This window comes from Tursiops truncatus, chromosome 7 (genome assembly GCF_011762595.2).
Source record: "Tursiops truncatus isolate mTurTru1 chromosome 7, mTurTru1.mat.Y, whole genome shotgun sequence".
NCBI classification, from domain to species: domain Eukaryota; kingdom Metazoa; phylum Chordata; class Mammalia; order Artiodactyla; family Delphinidae; genus Tursiops; species Tursiops truncatus.
In genome coordinates, this window is record NC_047040.1 from 113,321,997 (window position 1) to 113,342,543 (window position 20,547).

At 48.1% G+C, this 20,547-nt stretch overlaps 1 protein-coding gene across 12 annotated transcripts in view; it reads right to left on the reverse strand.

The window, feature by feature from the left end:
• Positions 1 to 1,536: 1,536 nt before the first annotated feature.
• The window catches only part of EPB41L5 (erythrocyte membrane protein band 4.1 like 5), a 145,923-nt gene continuing 126,912 nt past the window's right edge, over positions 1,537 to 20,547 (reverse strand). For 6 of the 12 annotated variants that reach the window (XM_073807871.1, XM_073807873.1, XM_073807872.1 and 3 more), the window contains 5 exons: positions 17,682 to 17,772; positions 15,901 to 15,975; positions 12,519 to 12,560; positions 12,033 to 12,166; positions 5,809 to 10,576 (listed from right to left, as the gene is read on the reverse strand). In XM_073807871.1, the coding sequence (XP_073663972.1) occupies positions 10,474 to 10,576; positions 12,033 to 12,166; positions 12,519 to 12,560; positions 15,901 to 15,975; positions 17,682 to 17,772 (445 nt within the window). In that variant the 3' untranslated portion in view covers positions 5,809 to 10,473. The other 6 variants (XM_019932330.3, XM_019932326.3, XM_019932327.3 and 3 more) reach the window with 4 other exon arrangements.

Here is a 20,547-nt window from a genome sequence, read left to right on the forward strand (position 1 = left end):
CGCACCCCGTGGGTGTCCCCTGGGCCGGGCGGCCTCCTGTAGCTTCTCTCTCAACTCGGTGCAGCTGGGGCTCTGGCGGGGCTGCCCGTGGGCGCTGCCGACCCACAGGCCGGGCCGGGCCGGGCCTGGCTGTCCGTCGGAAGGGCGACCACAGAGCCACTTCCCTCTGCGCCACCACCAAGCCGGCCGTTCCCTGCCCCGCCCCCCGGGCTAGACGGCGCCTGCCTGCGGGTGCTCCCAGGCCCCTCCACCCCGCACCCTCAAACGCAGCCAAGCCTGGGGCAGCAGCTGGCCTGTAAGCCCCTCTGGGTCTGTAGCCGGACGGGAGGAGAGAAACTTGTGTGTCTCGTAAGCCCGCCCTGGTCCCCACCCTCAGTGAGGCAGGACGGAGGGGTGGCTCAGCATCCCACCCTGCACCCTGGGGTCCGAGGTGGAGAGGGCAACGGCCCTCCGAGACCCTGCTCCTGGGTCGTGGTGAAGGAGAGGGGCAGGCCACCAGAACAGCACAGCAGCACACGCAGGACGACCCCCCTGCGGTTTCCGCGCGGGAATCACCAAACCCGACTTTTCCACACAGCTCGAGAAGCACCCTGAGGCTTCCTGGCCCCCAGGGCACAAGAGGTGCCAGGCCTGGGGCTCGGGGTCTGATGCCTGGGGCCCACTGTTTGCTGTGTGTCCTGCAGCGTGGTGTCTGCTGGTCACCTAACGAAGTTTGAAGGAGCTCCCCCGTGTTGGTGGGTGGCGGGAGGTTTGGGGTTACTGGTGGGGACACGACACCCCTGTGCAGAACAGCCTGGCGCCCAGGAGGTGCTAAGTCACAGGGTGCTGTCCGCCCACCCAAGCATGCTGGGCTCAGAAAAGCAAAGCCCTGCCCGCGCGCCTCTCGGCTTCACTCTGCGGGGTGTGGGAACCCGGGACCCCAGCAGGAAAACCAGGGCTGCTGAGACAGCAGGCCAACCGGGTCTTGGGGACCGGCTTCACCGGCACCCTGGAAGCCTGGGGGCGGATATGCCCTCCCAGATGCAGAGACCTGGAGGGCCCAGGCTCCCTCGGCTGCCCCACTTCGTTCTGCCTTTGGTTTCAGGGGGAGCCCTGCAGCTCAGGGGACACAGGGCAAGGTCGGACGTGGCTTTCCTTGCTCCAGGACAAGCCCTCTTCTCAGTTCAAAGGTGTCCTCCCTGGGCCTGAGATGACCGCAGGGCAAGGGAGGGAGAACAGGGCACAAGGGGCAGCGGCACGGGGGCGGCCGGCCACCAGGTCTCGCAGGAAGTGGGCAGCGGAGCGGGGCTTCTCCTGCCCCACGCTGCTCCTCCCAGGATGCGCTGGGGGCGGCCGAGGTGTTCCCAAACTTTCAGGATGCCTCTAGCCCAGTTACACCATCGCTCTGAAACGAGCGCCACACAGCACGGTGCTGCTTCCGCTCACCGCTCGCATTCGTGCGGCAGCGACTCTTGCTGACAGTTCTGCCGAGGAGAGGAACGCCCAGCCGGTGGGTGGGTGCTGCACGTCCAAGAAACCGGGACAGCTCATCAAGCGTGAGTGTTTCACAAAAGCTTTATTTGTGGTCACATCTACAGCTGTCATCTCAGTGTACAAACAGCTCACAGCTGAGTGCAGCGCTTCTAGTACAAGTCGTATAAAACCGCGGACACGTGGCATGAAGAGTGCACTTGATAAAAAAATAAATTACACTTTAAAAGCTACTGCAAAGCTTTACACAGATAAAAAGTAAACACAAAATAGTTAGTGAGGTCCTTGTAACTGTCTATCGTATCCAGCTATGAAGATCCAAAGAGCAGGGCTCTGTGCCCGAACGCCTCTCCGACAAAGAAACCTGGAGCGTGCCTGAGCTGGTGTCCGCACCACGGCGACACGGGGGTCCCCGGACACCACGTCTCAGAGCTGGAGACAAGCACAGCTCCGCACCTGCGACCTCGGCCCAGCCGGCTCGGGGTAAATCTCTGTGAACCAAGCAACGTCCCTCATCCTGGAGGCTAACAGGTAGCAGGAGCTTCCCGCTTTCTTCTGACCGCTCAGGAGCCACAGCGTCCACATGGTGAGCGCAAAAGAGAACAAGTGATATGGCAGTGTGTATCATGCACTAGAGTTCTCCAGGTTTCAAGCAACCAAAAGGCTGAGGGCGAGATGCGTCAGAAGTGCGGAGACCTGGCGGCCTTCGGGGACGGAGGCCAGGCCTGCCCCGGCCCACACGTGAGTGAGGGTGCCGGGGCCTCCAGGGCTAGCCCACCCTCGGAGTCCATCTGAACACGGGCCGCACGCAGCCGGGCCCTCACCAGCCCTGCTCCGGACAAAACTGCCTGCTGGCCCGCCCTCGAGGAGAAGCTGAGGCCCTGGCTTCTCTGGGGCCTGACTCAGAACAAGAGAGCCTTTCCCGTGTCAGTGGCTGCCACACAGCTCTGCTCTCGGAGGTGTTTGCAGTGACCCTGGCGCTGGTCTGAGAGGAGACAGGCAGGGCGGCCAGAGCCGAGACACAGGAGGGCAAGCAGCCAAGATGCAGGGCTGCCCCGGGCTCCACCCTCGCCTGCCACAGAACACGTGTGGCCGCGCGCGCACACACACACACACACACACACACACGTAAAGACAAAAGCCTAGTAGACTAGAAGGCACATTCTTAACGAGATTTTTTCTCAGAACAACATTTTAGACAAGCAGCTAAGGGTACGTCTAAATTTATCAAGAGCAAAGGCATCTAATCACTCTGTTGTTCACCAGGGTTTCCTCAAGGGCAGGAATAAAAGGGCGATGAATCCTTCCTGTGTACACAAAGGGGACACTACGACCTCTGTGAGGTCCCCGAGAAACAGGATATTCCACAAGTTCTGAAGAGGAGTCTAGGGGAGAAAACCGACACCTACCCAGCTCATTGTAAGCCCCCAGGGCCAGCTCTCCCTTCCCCGACCTGACCTTCCCCGGCCAGGACCTAAAGCCAGCTGATCTGAGCTCCCGCCCTTTCCACTCCCCACCCACCCAGACAGAGGCGGCAGCAGGGTGCCCCCTGCAAACCATCAGAAAGCGCAGACCCCTGCAGACCAACGAGGCAACAGCAAGAGGACATACGCAGCCCCCCAACCTGAGCCCCTTAACCTGCTCACAGCCACAACTCCATCATCCCGGCTCCTAGTGAGTTAGCAGAGCGAAAGCTGGTTCTGGAAAGCCTGGAAAGAAAGTGACACAGAGCTGAGTCTGTGGCTCAAGCAGCCTCCTGTCATTTCTGCTGAACGGCTCTGTCAGCTCAGCTATAAACCCGTCGTCCTGCTCTTTCCAAATACGTGCTCGTCCCTCCTGACTGGATCCAACACGGCCAGGGCTCTCCTGATAGCTACACTGTCCTACTGCATGGGAGCCTCTCTAGACACAGAGAAACTTCCCGCCCAGACAGCCACCGTTTAGAACAGCTACTGGGCTGTTTCAGCTCATCCGGGGACCAGAGCTGCACTCAGCCGGTCGGGTAGTTCCGGTGGACAGGAAGACGCTAAGATCTTCTGTCACCAGAAACCGTGCCGAGGGCCAGCGGCCTGCAGGGCTGCCACAGCGAGGTGCCCTCCCCCAGTGTAACCGCCTGCGTCCTGGTCCAGAGCCATCGCACACCTGGCTCCCTGCCAGCATCCTTCCCTGACTCACACCTGCTGCTCCTCCCCCCTCCCCCCCCCCCCCCCCCCCCCCCCCCCCCGGCACCTGTCCCAGTCTCAGGTCAGCGGAACAGGGTGAACGTTATAGGCGCCCGGGGACGGCACCTGCAGCAGACAGGAAAGGAAAGGTCTACCTGACGGGTATCTATTCTGTCAGGGCTAATTCATTAAAGTATTAATTTCCATACGTACCATTCTTGCCAGGACATGAGACAGAATTTCCTTTTACCTTGAGATTCAAATGCACTGTAAGAAAGTCCCTATCAATATTCTGACTGGCAAGAATACAGGTACCTGAAGACACAAAGCTTACGCAATGTTTCAACAACTTAATTCCAAAATCTAGAAAGCTGCTCTGTGACCAGAAGCACAACCTTAACCTTCTACCTTCAGGGTCGTCGGTGTGCTGAAAACTCGATGTCCAGTCCAGCATGTCCCAGGTCAAGTCCCTGGTTCTAGGTGTCATTAGAGCTGCGAGAAAATCTGTTTGACAATTACGAAGTGGCACGAGCTCCCCCAACGAAATCCACGAGCTTAGGATAACAGCTAAGGGGAGACAGCCAACAAGAAGTGCCAACTGTCTTTCCTTCGGCAGAACTGTTTTGTGAAAAAGTCGTTTCCAATCTCTACGGCCCCCTGGGAACAGCACAAGATTAAGATCCCAGGGCTTTCCAGTCAGACAAGAGTGTGCGTTTGCCTGAGTGTGATTATGTTACAGGGAACCCAGGACCATCCAGAACATGGAGTTTTAAAGATCTGAAAACTGGATGTTCTTTTCTGGTGGACAGCAGACACTAACACTCAATTACGTGCACACCGCAGGGCAGCAGACCAAAACCAAATTCCAGGAGGTAGTTTAACATCAGCCCTCGGTAACAGGGATTCACAACAACTTTACCAACGCGATTTCCAGATCACCCTCATTCCCCACAGCAACTGAGGTTTCCTTTACGCAGCCCAAAGTTTTGAAGCTAAAATAGCGCTTCTCTGGGTGTTGAAATTCTTTTCTCTATTTTCTATAATGAGCATATACTACTTTAACATCCAGAATTTTTTGTACAGATGGAAAGTAATGAGGAAATTCTAGAGAACCCTTTTTAACTAACACAAAATCCCTAACGTTCTTGCAGTACCTTGCATTTAGTTTCAGACATGAATCCCCTCAACCCGATTCCCTATTTCTATCCTGGCATTTTTTTCCTTCAGTTTACACCATCTGAATTTATTCAGCTTACATTAAAAGGAAATGGAGCCTACGTCCAAATGGGGACCTGGAAACTACTGTGCTCTCCTTCGCCGCCTGAGCCGACCTCAGCCTTCAACCCCACGCAGCCCAGGGAGCCGTGTGGACGCCTGGAGGTCTCTGCGGCCACCCCACCCCTTCCAGGCCAAAAGCTACAGGATGCGCGTGCGCTCCACGCAGGTTTGCTTCCCAAGGGACGGCTGGGCTGAAGAACTGTGCCGGGCAACTGATTCCTCTGTAATTCTTCTCAAGGTCTATCTCACCTTGATGTAAACTTGGAGTACTAAGATAGCCAGTCCAGCAAAAAGTCAAAAGTATGGGAGACATCTGAAAACCCTCTGTACTCTGAAAACCTCTCTTTAGTAGTAATTAATCTACCTCAATTCCTGATTTCCAGGCAATGCACAGAAGGATACAATTTCTATAGCAGGCATTCACATTAAGGACACTCACCCTGACACCAGAGAGAGAAGTAACCTTCCCAAGGCTGCTGACCACCAGGGACGGCCCACCCGGGGGGGGCGTCATGAACAGTCACAACCACTGGGCGGAGCAAAGAGCTCGGAAAAAACCACAGGGGAAGGGATCCCCCGCGGCAGGAATTCACAACTTCAAACGAAATGAGAGAAAGTAAAAGATCACAGACGCTCACTTGGGCTAATGTGTAGTGTAATTACGCGCTTCCACCTGGACGGAAATGTAACTGCTTTTTCAGAGGTGAAGTCACACCCGGGTGAGCTCTTTTACCCACAAGTGCAGAACCAGCTCCAGCAGAAGCGGACTCCAGGACGGACGGCTGGAGGGCCCGGCCTCGGGTCACGGTGAGGAGTGGCCGCCCCTCAGAGCTCTGTTGTCAGCAAACACTTCTGCTTCAAGGTGGCTTCTCCAGCAGAGGCTGGAGCCGAGCTGACAGGAAGAAAGAACACGTTACTCACTTTTTGGAAAATGCAAAGACCATCCAAGGCGGAAGCGACCTGCGTTTCTCCCAGGCGCCTCGCGGAGCATGCGGAGAGTAAAGAGGGGTGTGTAGTAGCACTTAACGTAGGCGATTCCGCAGAGGGTCATTTTCTAGATAACTGATGCTTATTCCATCTTGAAATGGAACCTAAAGACATCAATTTCCCCTGCTTCCTTGGATAAAATACACCGAACAGACACCTCATTTCTTGCTGAGCCAGGGCTGTCACAGAACACGGAGGACAGGGCTGTGCCGAGCACCATGGCAACACATTCGGCAAGCACCAGGGCCGGGGGTCCCGTGTGTCCTCACGCGGCCCCCGCGGCGGCTGTGAGCCCCGCGCCACCTCCCCTGCTGCGTTAGGGGTGAAGCAAGAGTAAGAGTGCGACGCTTCGCCGCAGGGCAAGGGCATGCGTGGAGGTGCAGGCTTCAGGGAGACTGAAAACGATACCGAAGTCCCAAGGCCAGAGGTTAACATCGTTGATGTGCTATCAAGACGTGTGAACGAAACCGCTGTCACTGGAACCCCCCCCTTCCGCGTTTCCACTCCACAGAGACGACACTGCCGACTGGATTTTCCTGATACTTCCCTTCTTGTTCTGGATCCCTGGTTCTCAAAGCGGGGTCCTGGAACTTGTCATAAGTGCAAGTTCTTAGGCCCCGCCCCTGGCCCACTGGCCCAAAGCCTCAGGACAGCCCAGCGCCTGTGCTCTAACAAGCCCTCCAGGCGGGCCCGCCAGCTGCCGTCCATCCTCACTGTTCTCAAGGGGGTGTTTCCACAATGACACACAGGCCTCCCTAATAGTCATCGTCTGCTATAATTACATAAATATTTCCACAGCTCACTATGGGTGTGTTGTATTTCTCTTCTTGTACAATTTGTTTTCTCGTTGTAACTGCTTGCTCGGCGTCCAATACTTCGTTTCTAATTTATCCCTAACCAAACGCAACCAGGCTTCTGGTCTCAGGTCCTTTTGTAAAGCTGGGCGCGGGCCACGTGTTGTTCGTTCTCCCTTGGCAATACCCTTCCTGGGGCTCCAAAGCCTCCCCTTCCAATCTGTACAGGAGCCTTCCTAGGCCTGCTTGGAACTTCCCTTCACTCTCCTCCTGGTAAATTCCGGCACCTGTTTCCTGGGTTCCCCGTTTTCTTTCCTGGACAATCACCTTGTTTTGATGGAACACATCCTCCACTTAAGTAGCTTCCTGAGGAAGGCCGCCTTAGAAGCATGTATTTTAGAGAAACTCCACGTTTTAAAATGTCTTCATTTCTTTTTTTTCTTTTTTGGCTGCGCTGCACGGCTGGCAGGATCTTACCAGGGACTGAACCTGGGCCCTGACAGCGAAAGCACCGAGTCCCAACCACTGGACGGCCAGGCAACTCCCTACAATGTCTTCATTCTAATCTCACACTTCATTGATAGCTTGGATACAAAACATGAGGTGAGAAATGATTTTCTTCCAGAATTCTGAAGGCATTGCTCTGTTATCTTCTAGCTTTCAGTAAAGCCTGCTGCCATTGAGATCACCAGTCCTTTGTATGAACTCTTTTTCCCCTCTCTGAAGACTAACATCCTCTCTTATGTTCTGAAACTTCACGATGTTCCTTGCTGTTGTCTATTTTCATTCTGTTACTGGATACTCACTGGGCTCCTTTAATCTAAAAGCTCAAGTGCTTCTGTCCTGGGAAGTCTTGATTTCTTTCTTGGACACTTTATTTACTGTGTTCTTTCTTCTGGACCTCCAATGATTCACATAGTGGACTTCCTAGACCAATCTCCAATCTTCTTGTCTCTCCCAATTCTCAACGTTTGTTCTACATTTTGGGGGATTTCTCCAATCTTACCTTCCGTGCATCCTTTGAATTTTATTTTTAACATGGTTAATAACTTCCAAGAATACTTCATTTTCTGTTCCTTCTTCAATTCCCTGTTATTGCTGCATGGATGCAGTATCTTCTTTCTCACACTGTCACTTCGCAAAGTTTTTGACGTTCACATTCCTTTATTTCCTCCCTGTTTCTTTTTCAAGTTGACCTGCTCTAGTGTTCCCTCAAACATCTGACAATCGTTGGCTCTGTTCACATTTAAGAGGGAAGCAGCATGCTCACACTTGAGCATGAAGCGCTGGAACGTTGTCTGAAAGCTGTGCACGTGTGGGCAAAATCCACTAACTACGGGCTTCCAAGTCGAGGTACCAGATTTCCTGCGATCCACAAATGTCAGTCTCTCTGGGCCTTTGTCTTCGCTCGGTCAGGTTCTCTAGAGAAAAATCTTCTGAATTTCTCACCTGAGACGTTTATACGTGGCCCACAGCATTCTGGAGGCTGGAAACAGAAGGAAGGCTGGGGGTCTCACCCCTTGGCGTGTGGACACTGAGTTAACCCCCCCCCCAGGTCAGGGCCTTCCTCCCAACAGGGCCCCCAGACCCAGGGCCCTGCCCGCCCAGCTCCTCCAGAGGGGAGCCTCCAGAATGAGGCCGGCATCGGCAGGGCGGGAAGGGGGAGTGTATGAAGGGGCACATTCGCAGCCCCACCTTGGACCCCCCTTCCCAACACTTGGTGCCTCAGCTCCTGAGCCAGCCCGGGTGCTAGCGCATGGACTGGCTTCGTATTTTCCCAGTTTCCACCCCCTCCCCTTTTCAGGCTTAGATCTCAGCTTTATCCTCTCTGCCAAGCTGGTCACCACTTATCTGTCATTTAGCTGCTCCTAAAACTTGCTCGGTAATCTCAACTGCTGCTGTTGCCTCTCCTGTTCTTTTGTTGTTATTTTTTTGGGTTACGCGGGCCTCTCACTGCTGTGGCCTCTCCTGTTGTGGAGCACAGGCTCCGGACGTGCAGACTCAGCGGCGATGGCTCACGGGCCCAGCCGCTCCGCGGCACGTGGGATCTTCCCGGACCAGGGCACAAACCCGTGTCCCCTGCATCGGCAGGCGGACCCTCAACCACAGCGCCACCAGGGAAGCCCTCCTCTCCTGTTCTTTAACTTTAAAATAAAATTTACACAGCGCACACCCCAAGTAAATCTGAATCTGTACAGATGCAACCCCATCACCATTCTTTTAAAAACACGCTATTGATTATAACATACATACGCTGAAGTGCACAAATCAGGAGCTGTAAGTTGAGGACCCTGTGCACACTGACCACACCTGTGCAATCAGCACGCAGAATGAGAAACAGAAAGTCACTAGCACTCTGAAACTAGCCACCTCCAGGGTAACCATTACTTCGGTCTCTGAGAGCTGTGCCTCCTTCCCATCATCATGCGGAGGAGACTCTAAGATGACCCCAATGACCCCCTCCTCCCCCTGAGCACGGCAGGCCCTGTGGTCTGTTCTAACCAATGCAAATGAGCAAAGGTAACAGCAGGCTGTCACTCCGCGATTACAGTATACAGATGGCGACCTCTGGCCGGCTGGCAGGCGTCCCACCGCCTTCCTGGTTTGCTGGCTCTGCTGAAGTAAAGGCCCCAGGCAAGTAGCGAGGGCAGCGCGGCCTGGAGCCAGCCCTCAGCGGGCAGCCCCTCAGGAGCTGAATTCTGCCAACGGCCATGACTGCAGACCCTCCGCCAGCTGACCCTTCACATGAGAGCCCAGCTCCAGCCGACTCCCTGAGTGGAGCCTGGGGGAGACTCGCAGCAGAGGGCACAGCTAGGCTGTACCAGACCCCTGACCTGCAGGGAATGGGGTGTAAGCCGCTAAACGTGTGGTGATCTGTTACAGATCAATAAACACCTCACGTAACTGTGTGTGCGCGACTCATCTGTATCTCTCTACCGCAGTTACAGTTCGTTAGTTTTCACTGCTCTAGTCCAGTACTTATCTAGTTAACTGCCAGTGGGCTTTTAAAAAGTCTTCAGCTTGGGCTACGATGAACACAGCTGCTGTGAACATTCCTGTACATGCCTTCTGATGGACACATATGTGTGTTTCTATTGGATACGCATGTAAACGTATTTTCAGCTTTCGTAGATACAGCCAAATCTATGTCCAACACGGTTATTTCAATTTACAGTTTCAGTTGCCCCATAACTTCACCAATACTTGGTACTATGTGTATTTTCACTTGAGCCATTCTAGGTGTATGCAGTGGTATCACACAGTGGTCTGAATTTGTATTTCTCAATAACTTGTCAAGATGGGCCACCTGGATACCCTCTTGTGAACTGCCTATTCAACTCTTTTGCCAATTTTTCTATTGAGCTCTCTTTTTCTTATTGATTCACAAGAGCTCTTTATATATTCTGGATATGAGTTCTTTATGAGAGAGACACAGACAGAGTCAGGGGGAGGGGGAAGTGCGGTTGTCTTCTCCACTGTGTGGCTTCCTTTTTGAGTGCTTGAAATAGTATCTTTCGATGAATAGGAGTTTTTTTTTTTAATTTAAAAAATTTATTTATTTATGGCTGTGTTGGGTCTTTGTTGCTGCATGCAGGCCTTCTCTAGCTGCAGTGAGCAGGGGCCCCTCTTCCTTGCGGTATGCGGGCTTCTCATTGCAGTGGCTTCTCTTGTTGCGGAGCACGGGCTCTAGGAGCGCAGGCTTCAGTAGTTGTGGCACGTGGGCCCAGTAGTTGAGGCTCATGGGCTCTAGAGCACAGGCTCAGCAGTTGTGGCACACGGGCTTAGTTGCCCTGTGGCATGTGGGATCTTTCCGGACCAGGGCTCGAACCCGTGCCTCCTACTTTGGCAGGCGGACTCTCAACCACTGCACCACCAGGGAAGTCCCTGAATAGGAGTTTTGGACAAAATCCAAGTTATCAATTTTTCCTGTATGATTGAAGCTTTTTGTGACCTGTTTAAAAAATCTTTGCCTATTTCAAGGCCATAGGATGTTCACTTATATTTTCTTCTAAAAGCTTTATTATTGGACCTTTCATATTTAGATTTGCAATCCACCCACAGTAGATTTTGGTGTGTAGTATGAGGTTGGGTCAAGATTTTTTCCCACCAAGGATATTTAACTTGTCGGGCTGATTTACTGCAAGACCGCTCTTTCCCTTCAGCATTGTACTATCATTTTTCATAAATCAGGTAACTATACTTGTGTGATTTGTTTCTGGACTCAACTGTTTCACTGATTTACTGGCCATGTTTTCCTTACTGAGATACTGACATATTATATTAGTTTCAGGTGTACTACCTGTCATCTTTGATCTAATTGCTTTATGACTACTTTGCTTTGGGAAGGAATGGAGACAAGCTCTGATGTCATCTGTAACTTCTCATTTGGAAGTCCTTACGATCTCGCATTTTACTGTGTGAACTCAATTACGAAGAATTATCACCTGGCCCTCTGCACACAATCCTTATGTTTGCAGTGGGAACTACCGATCATACAGATATTTAGGAAAATAGGCCCCATGTCTGTCCTGTTCACGCCTACCTTCAGTGCCGGACACAAGCAATGCCTGGTACCTAGCAGACAGTAAGTGTTTGCTGAGTGAACAATTATATTAAAGACTATGGAGATAAGACAACGATTTTAAAATGAAACTATGAATTTCTCTCAAGTTAATTATCTCTAATAACTTTCCTGTTATAATCAGGGATTTTGTTCTCTAAAGCATCTACTTCAACCAACCCGCATTCTCAACACCAGGAGGATGTGAGAAACAGTAGACATACCAGGAAGACGTCTGAGGTGAGAAATGAGGCAATTATAGATGTTCTGAAAAACAGGCACAGTCTTGATCCTAACAATTAAAAGTTGAAGAACTACATGCTGAACAAAAGCTCTGTCTGTGGCAAGTGATATGCTAAAATAAGCTTGCGGTAGAAGCTACATCAGAGCCCTCACTTTGGGAATCCCCTACCCCACCCTTATCTGAGCCTCTTCCGCTGTATTCATGGACAACCTAACAGTAAAGCATGACAGGAAAAGACGTAAATCAATTTTAAAACAAATACAAAGTTTTAAAGATAAACCTGCTCATATCTTTATCTAATAAAGACTTCATAAAAAAAGAAAGTAAGGTCTACTTCATAATTTTGTAGAAGATTGCTACTGACAAGAAAAAAGAAAAAAACACTACTCTAAATAATAATCACAGAAAAGATTTATTCAGTTTCAATTAAGTTCAACTAGAGAAGAATTGACATTATTGCTTTAAGTACAATTAATTTCGTTATATTTTCCTCTTAACAGAGGCCTGAGAACTGCAACTGAGAAAAGATTCCTCACCTGGTCACAGCATCCACGAAGAACGGCGCTGGGGGAGAGATGAGGGAGACCACACCTCTGTTGCCAGGCCCCTCCTTCCCGGCCGGCGAGAGCCCGCTGTCTCCTGCAAGCCCGTTAGGAAGGGCAGCGCTCTGCTGAGGAAAACACGCGGGCCGTCTGAGCGGAGGTGACCACACCTGCCCCGCAGCCAGCACTCAGCCCCGCGTCATCTTCTCCAGTGATGACGGCGATGAGAAGGGTGATGTTCACCGTGACAGCTGCTTAGTTTTTCTACCATCCTTCACATCAGACTTATATTTTTGTTTTTGTCAGCACCCTTAAGTATTTACAAACAGAAAAATTAAACCTCTAGTTTGAAGCCAGTAGGTTCAATCAGTAGAGATTTGATGATGACCCCATGTTTTCAAGGAAAAGTAAGAACCTGGTACTCCTTCAGGCCTCACTCTGAAAGGGTAGTGGAAAGAGACATTGCAAATGTTAACTTACTGGCACAATCCAACGGGGTGCGATCGTGGATATGGAAGACACCTGAAAAACATGGTACATGTATATTTACTTTTTGGGAAGACTGACTTATTTTCATAATTATACTCATAATGCTTTCTTCTACTATGAAATGCACTGGGGTGGGGGGCAGGGAGCAGGTCTTAATGGTGCCCTTGAGCTGACATGGACTTCTGAACCCAAGGTCCTTTTCTACAGCACACACGCCATGTGTCACCACTTAAGCAACTGTCATAATCTCGAGAACCTCTTTAATCTAAAAACTTACTACTCCCAGAATGCTACTAATGCTACTACTACTTTCAGGTCATTCACTAGGACTGTCCCCAACCCCTAGCATCCAATTTAAGATTTATTTTCTGAAACTTCATTTCAGTCCATTACAAACAATCATAGCCTTCTTGGTAGCATGCTGCACAGCGGACTGTGGCTAACTCAAATGAAGACAGAAGAAAGCTCTGTCCAGCTACAGGCCATTTTCTAACTCTGCCTGGAGGAGAGAGCAATGAAAACACCCACGCTGCTCCTGACTCACAGGGCCTCTGCTACATTCTTTTTAAGGTTTAATTTTCTGTATCTTACTTCTGCATGTAGAATTGTAATCTAATGAACTCCCGACTTCCCCCTATTTTGTGGAAGCTTAGACTAGTCCTTGCACTGGTGACAGATTCTGGTAAGAAAAAATGAATATAAGTCCAGGTTTTAGTAACCTAGGTAACCAACAAAAGAATAAAAATACAAAATATGACTTTCCCACCAATATTAAGAAAGCGCACTTCTAACCACAGGAAATAGAAGAGAGAGAAAAAAGAAATATGGTAAAAGTAAACAAAAATGGTTTGGCAGAAACAAGTCCTATAATAACCATAATTACAGTAAATATAAATGGATTTAAACTCAATCAGAAGATACAGACTCTCGAATAAGATTTTAAATACAAGACCCAGCAAAACGCTGAAAGGTCCACTTAAAACCAACAGATAGAAAAAGGTTGAAAATAAAATGACAGAAAATTATACATAAGGTGATTCAAACTTAAAGCTAGGGTGTCAATTTTTTCTCAGTCAAAAGGGGAATAAAAAGAGGAAAAAAAGGGCGAAGGAGGACACTCTAAAGTGCTAAAAGGAGCTCAGAAAGTATAATTACCATCAACATATATGCATCTCACAGCCTATCTTCAAAATATACAAAAAATTGGAAGATCCAGCAATAGGTAAGAAATGGATTAATCAATAACTGCAGACAGAGATACTAAAGACACCCCAGAAACTGACAGAATATTTGAATCAGCAGATTGGCTACTGAAAGAATTCATCAAGTTTGCCAGACACAAAATTAACTTATGAATTCAATAGTAAAAAAATTAAATACCATTCACAATATCAACAAAACTATGAAGTATTTAGGAGTTAACCTAATGAAGAATAGAGAAGACTTACAGAGAACATTTAGAGACTCTCTATTTTCTGTTAGGTTAAATCCTAAATTCTTTAAATATAATGGGGAAAAAAATCTCAATAGCAAAAAAACATGAAGGACCTGGAAATAACAAAAATAGGAAAATATAAAACTTATATTGGGGAGACTGTAACTACAAAGCTTCTAGGAGAAATAGGAAATCATGGATGAGAAAAACATATTGTACTCTTGGCTAAGACGAATTATCACAAATATATCAGTTCTTTCCACAAGTTAATTTATGAATTTAACGTAATTACAAATAAAAATTCAAAGGCTTTCAGAGGGAGTGAGACTTGACAAAGTTATTCTAAAAATCATCTGAAAGAATTAACAAGCAAAACACCTGCATAATGATGCTGGACTGGCCTCAACATGTATCAAAATCACTTAAAAAGTCATTAGAGGGCTTCCCTGGTGGCTCAGTGGTTAAGAATATGCCTGCCAATGCGGGGGACACGGGTTCGAGTCCTGGTCCAGGAAGATCCCACCTGCTGCAGAGCAACAAAGCCCGTGCACCACAACTACTGAGCCTGCGCTCTAGAGGCCGCGAGCCACAACTACTGAGCCTGTGCTCTAGGGCCCGTGTGCCACAACTACTGAGCCTGCATGCCACAACTACTGAAGCCCATGCGCCTAGAGCCCGTGCTCCACAAGAGAAGCCTCCGTAATGAGAAGCCCGCGCACCGCAACTGAGCGTAGCCCCCGCTTGCCGCAACTAGAGAAAGCCTGCGCGCAGCAACGAAGACCCAACGCAGCCAAAAAAAAATTATTAGAAGAGTATTACAGTTCTAACAACAGAAAAATCAGTAAGTGTAATAGAATAGATAGCTCATATGTAGAATCTAAGATGCATCATAGTCTACATTTTTATTTAAAACATTCTAAATTTGTAGGGAAGGAAAAATATATTAGTGATAAAAAAAAGTCTTTAATCAAATTGATTTTCATCAGTGTATTACCCCCACCTGTGAGACAGCACAAACAAGCAGTAAGTGTTCTGAGTTGGGCCCGAAGGACTCCTTCTCCGGGCTTCAGGCCATCTTGCATTGGCCTTAGAAGTTACCTCTTTCATCTGGTTAAAGGATTATTGCAGCCCGATACTGCCAACATCCCTTTCATTTTCTGCTTGCTCACCTGGTAAAGTCTCTTGTGATTATGGCCCTAAGCTGGTGGTTCCCGGCCCACACCCACATCACTGGGAACGTGTCAGAAATGCAGCTTCTTGGGCCCCAGACCACATGCACCACATCCAAAAGCCTGAGAGTGGAGGCCAGCAATCTGTGCTTTCCTACTCTTTCCAGTGATGCAGACACACACCTGAGTGAGGGCTGGTGACCTACGCAAACATCAGGGGAAGGACTGCCCTCACTTGCAAGCCTTCAAGTGACCCCTACGGCAACTCCTGCCACGTCACTCACAAGGCACTAAAGGCACTATCTGTGCTCCTTGCACCCCAGTGTGTCTCTGGAGCGAAGTGACTGCTTCCTCTTTGTATTATGGTCACAGTACTTAACACGGTATCTCCCAAACTCAAATAATGATCAATATGTTTAACGCCAACCACTCTTATGCTCCCACCATTCTGTAAATGTTTTTAACAACTGGAGGTCTTACTGTCTGAACTCTTCAGAAGCTGGCTTACCCCCACATGTCCCTCTCACACTACCTAACAGGGTGCTGAGTTACAAAGAGGCTCGGCAACATGTGGCTGCTGTCCAGTGACACACAGATTCAAGAGGGCAGAACTTCCCTACAGAAAAGGCAATGCTAGGTGGCTACCGAAGTATAGACACTTACTAATGAAAAGTTTTACTAAACTGCAGAAAAGGCAAGAACTGGAATCTACTGGGAGCATTTTCAAACAGAAATACCTTTCCATCCTGCTGTTTTAAAGCCTATTTACCTGAGGTGTGGTTGTGTGGTCAATAAGATTCTCAGTTAGAGATAAAAGCAAGGCATCCAATTCATCTGTAGCACCCTACAGAAGACAAGATACACGGATGTTAAATGACCCATTAGTCACCAGACTAGATTTTTTCCATATCCTCTCAATGTATAATTTGGACCCAGGCCTGGATGGTGTTAACCTTTAAACGAAGGGGACCCTCAGGAATCATGATTATTAGTGATTCCACTTTTATTTGGAGGGGAACCTAGACTACAGTCAGAACTTTAAAAAGCTAAAGTGTCATGTGAATTTTCATACAACTATTCCTTCTGGTGAGACAAAACTTGCATAGGGTTAGGACCGTCCCGCTCTCAGTTCTTAAACCAGATGGCAGAGGCTAAAGGTTCAGCCCAGGAGACGATGACTAAGGACACGCCTGAACTTGGAATGCTTCTTTATCCACATGGATGCTTCACTGTTCACAAAGAGTATAATATAACCCCCCCATACATGTTAATACTTTTGTCTAATTAGTATTTGAAGCACCTTATAGAAACAGAGTTCTGTACTGCAGTGTGTGTGTTTCTGGGCACAGGAAGAATTTTAAAAGGATAACAGATAAAATTCCAGTCTGGAAATAAGAGAAGTAAGTATCCAGGGTGTAGTCCATAACAAAAAAGGCCCTTCATTTATACATTTCTGCCTGTCTTCAGGCCACCGTGTGTTTCCTGTTCGATGTCAACTGAATTTTAATCGCACATATGAAAACCTGCCTGTCTCCTCCCCCACCCCCTCCCCCTCCACGCCCTCATACCCTGTGACCTGAGTGGGCCCCCCAGGTGGCCTGTGCATATCTCTACCACAACGTATCAAAATTCTCTCTCCAACTGTGCTGGAAGCAGTTTGAAAGAAGAGGCCATGTTTCACTCATCTTTGAATTTTCAAAGCCTATCACGCTGTCTGGCACAATATGCAATAAATCTTTGGGCTAACTGTCCTTCTCTGTTCCAAAAACATCTCGGGTTCCAACGAACGATTTTCAGTGATCAGAGATGTCAGTGTATCTTTTTAGAATTTTAATTAGCAGAAAGAAATCTCCTGATTAAAGGTATTTTAGGTTGAGTTTTTTTTTTTTAAAACCCCTAAGCCTGAAAAACTATACACCTGAATATTAACTACACACTGTCTTTGGGTAGTGGGAATCAGGTGATTTCTAATGTGTTGTTTTCATGAAATATTTGGTAAACTTCTACAATAAATGTGGTTGCACTATAAAAGAACAAAATGGTAAATGTTCATCTACAGAAATAATTTTTTGTTTAATTTGCAAATGAAAGCGTTCACTGGGCATGAGCTGGGTCTCTGTGACTTGTGACCTGCTAAGACTGCACGGCCGATGGATGGAGGAGAGGCAGAATTTGAGACAAGCTGGTTATGTTACAAACACAATCAGTGTCAGAAAGTCAATTTCCATCCATCAATATTTATTTAGTGCCTGTTATGTGTCATGTAAAGTCTGAGACACTAGGGTAGCATAGCCCGAATCCAAAACCCAAAAACACCGAGACCCCCTAAAAACAAAACTACCAACAAATACCTCAAAAATGGAGAAGAAACCCTGAGCTGCTCTTGGGAGGGATGTGACAATTGGATTCTCCCTAGAGAGGTGAGGCTCAACGCTCTTCTCACGGCTGACGTTCTGGTGGCCGTCAGAGATCACCAGGTGTCCTGTACAACCAGGATTCAAGGCAAGGGAGTCTCTGTGGAGCAACCTTGAAAGTCGAAGGAATCGTTACCTTTAGAGCAGGCCCATTTTCTGCAGGTGTGGTTCGCGTCGGAACGAGAGACCCTCCAGGGCCGGGCATGGCGTTCTCATTTAACTCAGCACTAGGAAGACAAAGACAGGTTTGTGTCACGGACGACCGATGCAGGAGCAACAGGCAGTGTGCTGAAGGAGGTGGCTCGGGGAAGCAGGGTAACTACCCCGCACGGAAGGAAGAGACAGCGAGGGGTGGGGGGGGGTCAGACAGTGGTCCGCGCTGCCCCACACACCACCATGAACCCCTCCCCACCCACTGCATAACAGGTTCGCAACCAGGTCAGACCCGTTCACTAGTGCTTTGCTTCCCTCCTGAAGCTCAATGAAATGACAGAAAAGATTTCTTTTTAACAAAAGAACAAACTCATAAAACTTCAGAACCAATAAAGGATGTCGGTGGTAGCTCACGAGCTTTGAGGAAATGCCGAAAACCGTGAAACACACAGTACAAGAGGTGATTTCAGGGTTATGGGCAGATGAGATGCTACAGTCTGCTCCAAAGAGCAACCGATCTAGCGGAATCATGTAAAAGACTAGGCAGATACACAAAACAAGACAGACAAACACGAAGAAGACAGATCAGGAACAGGACAGCTCAGTGACACGGAACACCTGAGGCACGGAGAACGAGGCAGGAAGCCCCTGCGGGAGGCGGGTGGGAGCACACTCCGCGGCACGGGGCAGTGGCCCACCTCCAGGGCTCCAGACGCGGCGGCGGCATCGGCCCGGGAGAGGATGCCAGCAGGAAGGACAAGGATGTCAACCCCAGGTGAGGATCACAAGAACAGGCAGCCTCGATGCCAGGGAGGAGACGGGGAAGCCAAGAGACCGCCACCCACCAGGATGACACACCCGGCAGTCCTCTCCAGCATCACTGGAAAGCATGCAAGTGACAGGAGCAGTGCCCGTCCAATCCCACAGGGAGACTGAGAAAAAACAAGAGGCAAATCCTAGATGGAAAAGTCAGCCTCGGGAGCTAGACGGAAGCTAGGACTACTGCAGCCACAGTACCGAGGCACACAGAGGCAGAGAGATGAAAAGTAAGAAGGAATAGTTACGAGAGACAGAGAAGGGATCGGGGCATTTCAGCTAATGTCTAACGGATGCTGGATATTCACAAAGATAAGGGCTTATGACTTTCCAAAACTAAAAGAAAGACATAGGTCTTCAGACTGAAACACCACCTTGAATACTAACAAGAATGAAAAATAAAACTATACTTAGATGCACCGTAATGAAAATGCAGAATCTCAAGAATAAGCAGTGAAAAACCTAAAAGCTACCAGAGAGAAAAGATAACTTTGCGCTCCAAAGAAAAGAAACAGCTGAGACTAAAGGAGTGAGCCCCGAAAGGAGTGAAATACATTTCACAATGAAGTCTCCCAACCCCTCAACAAGAGATTAGTCCTGCTTTTCTACACGCTAGTAACAAACTATCAGAAAGAGAAATCAAAAAAACAACCCTGTCTAAAACTGCATCAAAACGAATAAAATACCTAGGAATAAACTTAACCAAGGAGGCAAAAGACCTATACTCTGAAAACTAAACTCTGAAAACACTGACAAAGAAATCTCAAGATGATACAAAGAAATGGAAAGATATCCCATGTTCATGTATTAGAAGAATTAATCTTGTTAAGATGTCCATACTACCCAAAACAATCTACAGATTTAATGTAATCCCTATCAAACTTCCTATCAGACATTTTTCACAGAACTGGAACAAATAATCGTAAAATTTATATGGAAACACAAAGGACCCCGATTGCCAAAGCAATCTTGAGAAAAAAGAATAAAGCTGGAGGTATCCCTGACTTCAAACTATACTACAAAGCTACAGTAATCAAAACAGGCTGGTACTGGCACAAAAACAGACACATATATCAATGGAACAGAATAGAGAGCCCAGAGATAAACCCATGCACTTAGGGTCAATTAATCCACAACAAAGGAAGCAAGAATATACACTGGGGAAAAGACAGCCTCTTCAGTAAATGGTTCTCAGAAAACTGGGCACCTACATGTAAAAGAATGAAATCAGAACACTTTCTCATACCATATACAAAAATAAACTCAAAATGGATAAAAGACCTAAACGTGACCAGAAACCATAAAACCAATAGAAAACAAAGGTAGAACACTCTCTAATATAAATCATAGCAATATTGTTTTTGGATCTGTCTCCTAAGGCAAAGGAAACAAAAGCAAAACTAAACAAATGGGGCCTAATTAAACTTAAAGGCTTTTGTGGAGCAAAGGAAACCACTGAAAAAATGAAAAGATGGCCTACAGAATGGGAGAAAATGTTTGCAAATGATATGACCAGTAAGAGGTTAATATCTAAAATACATAAATAGCTCATACAACTCAATATTAAAAAAATAAATAAACAAACCAATTAAAAGTGGGCAGAAGACCTGGATAGGCATTTTTCCAAAGAACACATACAGATGGCCAATAGGCACATGAAAAGATGCTCAACATCGCTCATCATCAGGGAGATGCAAATCAAAACAATGAGGTATCACCTCACACCTGTCAGAATGGCTATGGTCAAAAAGAGCAAAAATAACAAATGTTGGTGAGGATGTGGAGAAAAGGGAACCCTTGTGCTCTGCTGGTGGGAATATAAATTGGTGCAGCCACTATGGAAAACAGTATGGAGGTTCCTCAAAAAACTAAAAATAGAATTACTATACAGTCCAGCAATTCTATTGTATTTCCGATATACATCTGGAGAAAGCAAAAATACTAACTCAAAAAGATACACGCTCCCCAATGTTTACAGCAGCCTTATTTACAATAGCCAAGATACAAAGCAACCTAAGCGTCCATCAAGATGA